The sequence below is a fragment of the Ursus maritimus genome, unplaced genomic scaffold, assembly GCF_017311325.1.
Source record: "Ursus maritimus isolate PB19 unplaced genomic scaffold, ASM1731132v1 scaffold_19, whole genome shotgun sequence".
In the NCBI taxonomy this organism is placed as follows: Eukaryota; Metazoa; Chordata; class Mammalia; order Carnivora; family Ursidae; genus Ursus; species Ursus maritimus.
The window spans coordinates 57,872,043-57,882,241 of record NW_024424341.1 but is presented as its reverse complement, the minus strand read 5'-3'; the positions used below and the strand labels follow the sequence as shown (position 1 = coordinate 57,882,241).

At 54.4% G+C, this 10,199-nt stretch overlaps 1 protein-coding gene across 1 annotated transcript; it reads right to left on the bottom strand.

Moving 5' to 3' along the window:
• Positions 1-373: 373 nt before the first annotated feature.
• NR1H2 (nuclear receptor subfamily 1 group H member 2) lies at positions 374-6,949 on the bottom strand. The gene is made up of 10 exons (XM_040634347.1): positions 6,810-6,949; positions 6,562-6,695; positions 5,896-5,957; positions 5,684-5,815; positions 5,025-5,315; positions 4,677-4,942; positions 4,284-4,463; positions 3,539-3,638; positions 1,342-1,550; positions 374-966 (listed from the first exon to the last, which is right to left on the bottom strand). The coding sequence occupies exons 3-10, from the start codon at positions 5,936-5,938 to the stop codon at positions 820-822; spliced, it is 1,368 nt and encodes a 455-aa protein (XP_040490281.1). The 5' UTR covers positions 5,939-5,957; positions 6,562-6,695; positions 6,810-6,949; the 3' UTR covers positions 374-819.
• Positions 6,950-10,199: the final 3,250 nt, after the last annotated feature.

Below are 10,199 nucleotides of genomic sequence, written 5' to 3'. Positions count from 1 at the left end.
GCCTAAAATTGTGTTTGCCACATAGTAAGTGCCCCATACATATTTGTTGGATGAATAACATCTGCACCCCACAAGGGCCCGCAGAGTGCCTAGCCCACAAGTGGCTTCAGCAAATATTTTTTGCCTAGTGAAAGCCTGGGCCCCTTCATCCATTGAAATTCTCTGTCCTTCAACAGGCTCAACTCACCTTGTACAGGGAGATGACACCAAGGCTGTCAGCCTCTCCTGGAAACACCGCCCCCCCCCAAAAGCCCAGTCTCATCACCCTGAACCCACCACCAGTCTAGTAAGCAGCACAAGGTTTAGGGAACTGGTGTCAATGAAGACCCACAGCCCATCCCCTGTATATACATCCTGGACTCACTCTGGCTCAGGGCACATTTCTATTCATACTTTATTTTCCTGTTTTTGTCTTTTTTTAGTTTTTATTAAATAAAAGGAACAGAGGGAGGGGGCCTGTGGTTTCTCAAGCTGTAGGGGAGAGCCACAGGCCCCCCAGTCCCTCTCTTCAAGGTGCATTGCGCAGTGAGCTTGAGGTGTAAGCTGGGTGGGGAGGGCAGCTGGTAGTGCTAGGAGAGTCAGAGGTTGGGATCTATGACCCATCCAGCCCTCCCAGGAAGACTCAGTGGGCAGGGAGGGAGCCTCCTGGACCCTAACTGGGGCTCACCCGAGAGCTGAGGGCTGGTGGGACCAGGGCTTGTGCTCTAAGCCACAAGGTGGGACCCCAGGCCTGGCCCCTTCCCACTCCAGGAGGAGGAAGGGGTGACAATGTCCATTCGTTAGAGGGTGCAGGGCTGTGGGGCAGGGAAGCCAAGCCCCTCACTCATGGACGTCCCAGATCTCAGACAGCAGAGGCGGCAGCTTCTTGTCTTGGAGCCGCAGAGCAAAGACCTGCTCTGAGTGCACGGAGCTCAGTGTACGCAGGCTCACAAGCTTCATGAGCATCCGAGGGAAGCGCAGCTGGTCCTGCGGGGGGACAGGAGGAAGGTGGGTGCTGGCCAGGCTCCTGCCCTGTGAGGCTCTGGTCAGCCCACCTGGACCACCAGGAGGGCCCTCCTCCCTGGGCTGAGCCAGAACAGCAGTATGGGAGTGGCTGGGCAGAGCGTGGGGACCCCTATCCCTATGCCTGCACCAGGCCTGGCTCCTTGGTCAGGGGACAGAGGCCTGAGGACAGACTCTGCAGAGAGGACATCAGCCAGAGCTCAGAGTGCTGCCAGGGCAGCCCGGCTCAGAGGAGGAAGCAAGACCTCAGCCCCAGGCTGACTCTATGTGGGTGTGGACTTCCTGTCCCTGCCAGGGCCTCAGGGGGCTGGGCTCCGGGTAGCTCCAGGAGCCGCATACCTGTGGCCTCTTGATGCGCGTGTAGGAGAGCAGTGCCTCTACGTAGGGCTGCTGCAGGGCCTCGACGCGGCTCGGCTCCTGCACGTTGGGCCGGTCAGCAGAGAAGATGTTGATGGCGATGAGGAGGGCGTACTCGGCGTCGTCCAGGCCCAGCCGCCGCATGGCCCGGGAGAACTCGAAGATGGGGTTGATGAACTCCACCTGCAGGCCTGTGGGGGGGCGGGAGGCCTGGCCGGATAAGCTCCCCCAGCCCCAAACTGGCCCCATGCCCGGGCCCTGACACTGCTCAGTCAGCGGGGTGAGGAAAACAGAGGTGATTCTAGTGTTCTTGTCATGTCTATTCACCTGTGTCCCTGCTGCCTAGACGAGTGCCGGGCACACGCTAAGTGTGCCCTAAGCCTTGCCTGAATAAAAGAATGAGTAACGAGAGTGAACATTTATTCAGTATTTCCTACCACGCCATCTTACCTTCCCTGTACCTCTCCTAAGGAAAAGGAAGGATTTTTACACCTAGGTCGCACTGCGTCACCCTTGCAGTGGCTTCCGCGGCTTAAAGTAAAGCCTGCCCTCATTCCCAAGAGTGGTTCATTCATTCAGTCATCAAACTTTATCAACACCTACTATGTGCCAGGCCCTGGGGTAGAGCCGTGTCCAAGTCAAAGCCTCCCCTCCTGTGGAATTTGCATTTGGGGGCTGAGGAGACAGACAACAGGCAAACATGTCAGGACACCATCCAGCCTGTCAGAGGGATGGGTGCTGCTGGGTCAAGATTAACATATGGAAAGGTAATGGGGGCACTGAGAACCAAATCAACGTCTTAAACAAGGTGGCCACTGCACAGTGACGCCGTAGGAAGGCCTCACTGTAGGCGGACCTTTGAGCGACAACCCAAAGGAAGGGAAGCGACGAGTTACGAGGATGTGTGAGTGTCCCAGGTGGGTACCATCTGTTTTGCCCAGGACGGAGCAGCTTTCTGAGCCTCGAGAGTTTCAATGTTGAAACTACGAAGCTCCCATGTGAACCAGGATGAGTTGGTCGCCCATACTGGCCGAGGGACCAGCAACTACAAATGCCCTGAAGTGGGAGCACAGCTGGTGGGTCCAAACAAGAGGGAGGAAGCCAGTGTGGTGGGAGGAGGGTGAGCAATGGGAGCTGAGTGCGGAGAGGACCCTGCAGGGCCTGTGCGCCATGGCAAGGACTCTGGCTTTTCTCCCAGTGAGACAGAGCCACGCGGGGTACTGAGCAGAGGACGGACATGAGCTGACTTGGTGTGAACAGGACCCTTCTGACTGCTGTGTGAACAGACACATTTGGGAGAAGCCAGTGAAGGGACCCGGAAGTGTTCCAGGGAGAGACGCTGGACAGTGGCAGAGCACAAAGGGAAGTGGTGGGACCCCAACTTTCTCTCCAGCCCCACCTTCCTGTGCTCCAGATGCCTGGGCCTCCCTGTAGTTGCAGCTCCTCCCTCACCTCAGGGCCTTTGTACCTGCTGAGCCCCCTGACAGAAACATTCTCCCCGCCCAGCGCTCCCCTGTCAAACTCATATCAAAGGGGGTTGAGATGGCCAGGCATCAGAGAAAGGAAAAAAGATGGGGTTAGGAACACACATGTGGGAGTACAGAAGGGTGCCCCAGAAAGAAATTATGGAAGAGAGCAGGACTTGCGGGGAAAGCTGAGACTGAAGGAACACAGCCTTTTTGTACATGGGGTTCCCTGGTGGGCAATGCTATTCCCCAATTCCGTTTTCCTAAGCAATATACCTCACCCCTCAGGCCTCAGTTCAACTGCACTTCCTCCAGAAGCCCACTGCCTGGTCACATGCCCAGGTAAGTGCTCTCGGAGGGCAGGGACCAGGACTGCCCTGTACAGTTGGGTAGGTTACATACTTCACAATGGACTGAGATCCAGCATCCCTACAGTGACACCAGGTTTTGGGAGGAGGGAGAGTCTTTTCTTCATTCCTACTAAAACGCCCTGTGTGATAGGAGACCCCTCTGCCTCATCCTGCACTGGCTCCCAGTGCACACACATGGCGCTCAATACATAAACCCTTATCTCGACGTAAAGCTGGCTCAGCCTGCTTTGGAAATAAAGGAATGGAGGCTCAGACAAGAACGAGGTGGCCTGAGGTCTCCCAACAGTAGGGATTCGGCAGGGGCACCAGTCCTGCACCCTCCCAGCCCCCTCTCCACCATACCTGCGCGGTGGAAGTCATCCTTGCTATAGGTGAAGTCCTTCAGGAAAGTGATGCATTCTGTCTCATGGTTGTAGCGTCTGGCCGTCTCAAGCAGCATGATCTGGGGGCAGCACGGAGAGCAGCAGGCATGGGCAAGGGCTCCAGGAGTCCCTATGATCCGTGAGCCACTGGGCTCTCCTCTCTTGGCCTGTGGGAGGACCTAACCTCACCAGAATCATCCCTCGCCCCCGGGCCCAGCTCTGTTCCTTCAGCCACCCCAGCCCGCGGTCAGCCTGTCAGACACCGCAAGCTCTCTCCCTCGGTGCCCACGGCACCTTCCACAGGTGGTTACGAGGCACGGGGACAGGCACTGCCTGTTTTGTCCACTGCCACATATCAGCACTTGGAGTGGAGCCCAGTATATGCTAGGAACTCAATACTTATTTGTTCCGGTTGCTTTGGTTTAAATCTCAGCTCTCCTGAGTAGCCTTCCCAGCATCACGTTCTTTAAAGCACGGCGTTCCAGCCCAATCCTCAATTTTCTCAGCCTCAGCCCGTTTCCTTTTTCTCCTTGGCTCATGGGAGGCTCTGATGATCTGTTCAGTATTTTCACATCTCCCTGTAGGGTATCCTCTCCACGAGGGCAACCACTGGAGGGACCTGGCTTATCACTATGCTCCCAACAGCTGTCCTGAGGCTCAACCCTGGGGTTCCTTGGGGGCAGTAAGGGAAGGGCCTTGTTGAGGATGGGCAGGCCACCCATTACCTCAATGGTAGACGCCTTCAGGAGGGCGATCTGGTCCTCGCGGCCCAGCTGCAGGAAGCCAGGCACCTGTTTGGCGAAATCCACAATCTCCTGGACTGAGATGATGGCTAACTCCGTGAAGTGGGCGAAACGCTGCTGGCGGGCATCGCGGGACTGGGGGTCTGCACCCAGGGGCCAGGGCTGGAGACACAAGGGCCAGGGTTACTCTCAGGCCTCCTCCCTTGAGCCCAAGGCCGTGGGGACACCTTGAGGCAAAGACTGCACCCTAGGAGACCCTCCTCTCCAAGGCCCTGCCCTCTGGAGCCTCGTTCCCTCCCCATGCCCTGGGCCGCAGCCCTGCTGGCTTTCCCCCGCCGGGCTCCTCACCCCTCAAGCCTGGGGGAGGGGCAGTACCGTGACTTTGGGCTGGTCAGAGAAGGAGCGTTTGTTGCACTGCAGCTGGGCTGCCACCAACTGCTGGATCATTAGTTCCTGAGCAGCTGTTAACTGAACACCCTCGCCTTCCCCGGAGCCCTGGCCACCTCCGTCAGACTCTCCAGGGGAGGCCCCGGGCCCAGAGGCTGAGCTGCTGCTGCCCACTGGCCCTACGGGTGATTGTTGTTGCTGCTGCTGCTGCTTCCGAATCTTCTTCTTTCGGATCTGTTCTTCAGACAGGACGCCTATTCGGGAGACACAGGCCTCAGCAGAGGCCCCAGGGCTGGGCAGGGGCCTGGCTGGCACTGCTCCCTCCCCAGCACTCACACTGCTCCCTCATCCCGGCCTCCTTGCATTTGCGCAGCCGGCACTGCTGGCACTTGCGCCGCATGAAGGCGTCCATCTGGCAGGTTCCACCACCCCGGCAGGCATAGCGCCTGGCCCCGCCTCGGACCACACTGCGCCGGAAGAAGCCCTTGCAGCCTTCGCAGCTGAGCACGTTGTAGTGGAAGCCGGAGGCCTTGTCCCCACACACGCGGCACAGCTCATGGCCCAGCATCTTTGGAGCCGGGCCCTTCTTTCGCTTGCGCTCCGGTTCCTCTGCAGGGTCTGGAACGACTGGGGTGGGTGAATAGAAGCCATGAGAGACAGGCCCACAGGGAAACAGCAGCCAGAGGGTCAGCCCCACAAGAGAGAAGAAACAAAGAGCCAGAGTACAGAGAGTGACCCAGAGAGATGGCAATTTAGAAGAAAAGGTGTATGTATCCGTCAATCCCAAAGAACAAATGACAATAAGAGGTGTCAAATAGAAAAAATACGCTCACAGGCCAAAAAAAAAAAAAAGAAGTGGCAAGTAGGTATGGAAGAAAAAAAAATCAGTGAGAAGTTGGGAGCCTCCCATCCTCATTTCCGATCTTTCTCCCTTCCCAGATCCCTTCCCAAACCCCCCATCAACTCCCAGCCCCTGTCGCTGAGCCCCATCTCACCCACACTGCAGGCTGAGCGGGCCCAATCACTGCCTGGGACATCAGGATCTGGACCCGCAGGCCACAGTTCAGGACCCTCCTCCTTTATAGCTGGTGAAGAAGAGGGGGCGCTGGGTTGAGGTGGGCCATTTCCTGGGAGAGGGAACACAGTGAGTTTCTCCTGACGAGTGTGCAATGGGGGTGGGGACTGGGCTGGGAAAGAGGTCACTCACCAGGCAAGGGGGTGTCCAGGGAACTAGTAGTGGGGGTGGACATGGTGGCGTCACGGAGCAACCTGCAGATTACAGGGGGACTGAGAGCCTTGTGGAGCCAGGGAGGGTCAGTTTAGGCCAGCCCCAGGTCTTGATGGGGCACTTCTTTCTTCCACCTTTCCAGTCTCCTCCTTTACTGCATACAGACCCCACCCCAAACTCCTGCCAGCCTATAAAGGTTCTCCGGTTCTAACAGAGCCCACCCCCTACTGCTCCACGTCTCTGCTGGGTCTCAAGCCCTGCCCTCACCTAGACCCCGCCCCTCCCGTAGGCTCCACCCACTCAAAATACCGCCCACTCCCTCTCTCCAGGTACTGCCCTTTCGGCTTCAATCGTGCTCCACCCTCACTTCCTCCCCACTAAGTTTCCCCTTACCTACCCTTACTCCCCACCTCTGCGGAAGAAGCACCCCCAGCCTCCCACTCTGACCCCACCTCCTCCCCATGCTCCGCCCCATCTCTTCCTTCTAGGTCCCGCCCAACCCCTCCAGGTTCCACCCTCACTGTACCCATAATGCTCCGCCCCACTCCCTTTGCCCCGCCCCGCCGGTACCCCTCCCTCTAGGTCCCGCCCCATCTCCCATCATGCCCCGCCTCCACCTCCTCCCATCACGCTCCGCCCCCACACCTCGCTCCAGGTCCCGCCCCTCTCCGAACACCAGTGGGGGGCGGGGCTCATGGCTGCGCGCGAGGGTCTTGTGGGCGGCCTCTCGCGGGGTCTCCTACTCCCGTTGCCCTGGAAACAACCGGAGACAGCGCGAGCTACGGAAGGGAGAGGCGGAAAGGAGAGAAAGGGGGCTGAGCGGAGCGGCGCGGGGAACGCCGGGAAGCCCCAGGACCGGGGCGCCTCCCGCGCCTCCCCATACTCTAGTGCACCTGCCTCTGTCCACTTGCTCTGCTTCTCCTCCTCCTTCTCTGTATCCTTTGGCACGCCGCCGCTTCTCGGATCCCCTCAAAAGTAACTTCGCCACTTCTTCCGGCAACCCCGCCGTGCGTCACTTTAGGAAAGGGGCGGGTAGTCAGGAGTGACGGACTTCCGGTCCGCTTAGGACTAGCCAAATCGGCTGCCCCGCACGGAAGTTGTATACTCACCGGAAGTTTACCGTCGGGGGTAGCTCCACCGAGGCCTGGCAGAAGAGTTCCGGACCAGGTCAATGGAACTTTGGGCCGGAGGGGGGCGTGGCCAGTCCCAAACCTTCCGGCCCGGAGCTGGGCGGCTTTAACTCATCGCTGTGCCTCTCTGGACTCGCGGCCGAGGGTTTACTCTGCATGTACCTCCCGACCTTTAGCTCCTTTGCGCACACGTTTGATTTGAAGCATGTTTGTCCTTCTTTGGTTGTTAACAAGTTTCCTGATTTTAGAGGCGCGCTGCTTATTGGTTTTAAATAAATTGAATTACAAACCTAGACCCAAGGAAAATATATTTAAAAAAAATAACTTGTAGATAGAACTTAAATAAATAAACCTTTAAAATAAGAAGAATAGTAAAGGCAGAATTACACATTACAAAGTATCTGTGAAAAAAAGAATTAGCCATCAAAGAAGTACGAATTGAAACAGTGAAATACACTTCACACCCACTACAATGGGTATAGTCAAAAAGATATAAAAACAAGTACTGGTAGGGACCCTTGGGTTGCTCAATCAGTTATGCGACTGCCTTCAGCTCAGGTCATGATCCCGGGGTCCTGGGATCAAGTTCTGCATCAGTCTCTCTGCTCAGCGGGGAGTCTGCTTCTCCTTTCGCCTGCTGCTCCCCCTGCTCATGCTCTCTTTCAAATAAATAAATAAAATCTTAAGGAAAATAAGGAATGGCTCATACGTGTTCCAACTTTTTAAAAAATGGATATAGATCTGATTATCATCAAGGAAAGACTTTGGGACAGTTTCCTTCCTCTACCTATTCAAGTACTGTGAGTTTTCTTTAAAAGCTATTATTTTTATCATTTTGGTATGCGAAGGCTATGCTTTTTTTTTCTTTTTCCACAGAGAGAGAGCGAGTGGGGGGGGTTGGGGCAGAAGGAGAGAGAAACTCAAGCAGACTCCTGCTGAGCATGGAGCCTGATGCGGGGCTTGATCCCATGACCCTGAGATCAGACCTGAGCTGAAACCAAGACTGGGATGCTTAACCAACTGAGCCAGCCACCCAAGCGCCCCTGCCTTTACTATTCTGAAGTGAAACCCAAAGATAATACAGCTAAACTATGTCCCCATAACAAGATATCATTTTACTTCACCAACTGCAACACAAAAGATGTATAAATAAAAGCTAATTTGTAATAAAGTGAGACCTACTTCAACACAGGTGCTCAAGAGACACACAGTCATATCTTACTTCAAGAGACAGCATTACTCTAAATTTAAAAGCAACAGAACAGTCTGACGCAGGAGGGCTGTATCATCGGCTCAAATGCCTCAGTCAGCATTGCCCCGTATGACACAATTTTTCCAAAATTGTGGCCAAATCTTAATAAAGTGATCGATAAGACAAGGCAGGAATAATTTTGGCATATTCAAAAAAAGCAGCAAGTAGGCCAGGGTGGAAGCAGCTGAGTGAGGTGGGGATGGGGGGAGGGCGCAAGATAAGATCATACCTGAGGACGGTCGGATCAGGAGGCCTTGTGGGTCAGATGTGTCCAACACTGGCTCAATGTTCAGAAAAAACGGTCCCTAACCCTGGGCGACCCCAGTGGACTACATTTCCCAGCAAACTTTGCAGCTAGGTGCAACCACGTGACTGGACTCTGGCCAATGGAACATGAGCAAAAGTAATAGGCGACTTGAGTGAAAGCCAGCGTCTGGCTGACTCCAAGGAGTCTAAAACCTCCAGAATCCCACCAAGCACACCAGGGCCTGACTCCCCTGTCCCCAGACCTCAGTTTCCATCCTCTGTGAAGTGTGCACCATAATCCCTCTCTTACAAAGTGGCTGGGTGATTACGTAAAATGGTGGCTTGAAAAATCTGGTAATCCTTTACCCAGTGGAATCCTGAGTCCTCTGGTGGGATTCTGCTAAACTGAGTCTGGAGGCCCAGAAAGGCGTGAGGACTGAGCCTTACCTTCAAGGCCTTCTGGTCTGGCGGAGGAGGTCTTCCCGGTTACAAACCACTGTGTGACAAAAGAGGGGTGATCCGGGTCCCATTTGTTGAGTGCGTTCAGAAGGCATCTCCCACCTGCCTTGGGCAAGGGGCAGCCAGGGATGAAGCATTTATCCTGCTTCTTTTACAATGGAGGGGAGGCTGGAAAGACTCTGATGTTTCAGGACTTCAGCTCAAGAAACTGTGCAGGTTTTTTTTTTTTTTAATTAAAAAAAAAATTTTTTTTTAATTGCTTCCCTGGGTAGGTGCTTAACAAATGCTTGTCAGCGGGTGCCTGGCAGGCTCAGTCAGAAGAGCACATGACTCTTGGTCTCAGGGTTGTGAGTTCCAGCCCCACATTGGGTGTAGAGATAACTTAAAAATGTTAAAAAAAAAAAAAAACGAAATGTCAGGGTGCGTGGGTGGCTCAGTTGGTTAAGTGTCCAACTCTTGATTTCAGCTCAGATCATGGTCTCAGGGTGTGGGATCGAGTCCCACGTAGGGCTGCGAGTTCAACAGGGAGCCTGGTTCTCTCTCTCTCCCTGTGCCCCTCCCCCTGTTCAGCCAAGCACTCTCTCTCTCTCTCTCTTAAATAAATATTTTTAAAAAATGCCTGTTGGATTGCAGTAAATTATGTCAAATTAAGAGACTGGTTTTTCGAGGGATGCCTGGGTGGCTCAGTCGGTTAAGCTTTTGGCTGAGATCATAATCTCTGGGGTTGTGAGAGTCTGGCTCAGCACAGCCTGCCTGTTTCTCTCCTTCTGCTTTTCCCCCACCCCTGCTCTCTCGTGCTCCTCTTGCTCTTTTTCTCAAATAAATGAATAAATTTTAAATTTTTAAAAAAGATTTATTTATTTATTTCAGCGAGGGAGCGCGAGCGTGCGGGGTGGGGTGGGGCGGGTGGAGGGAGAAGCCGTCTCCCGGCTGAGCAGGGAGCCCAATGCGGGGCTTCGATCCCAGGACCCCGAGCCGAAGGCAGGCGCTTAACCGAGGTGACCAGGTGACTCAATAAAAAAAAAAAATTTTTTTTTAAGGAGAGAGACTGGTTCTTCATAATTACAAAAAAGCTCATTGAGTATTATTGTTAATGCAAAAATGTGTGTAGAGTCCACCATTTTTATAGCATGTATACTAAGTTTTTAAGACTTTCAGAAAATGTACATGGAAACTGATCTGAAAAACACAAACGA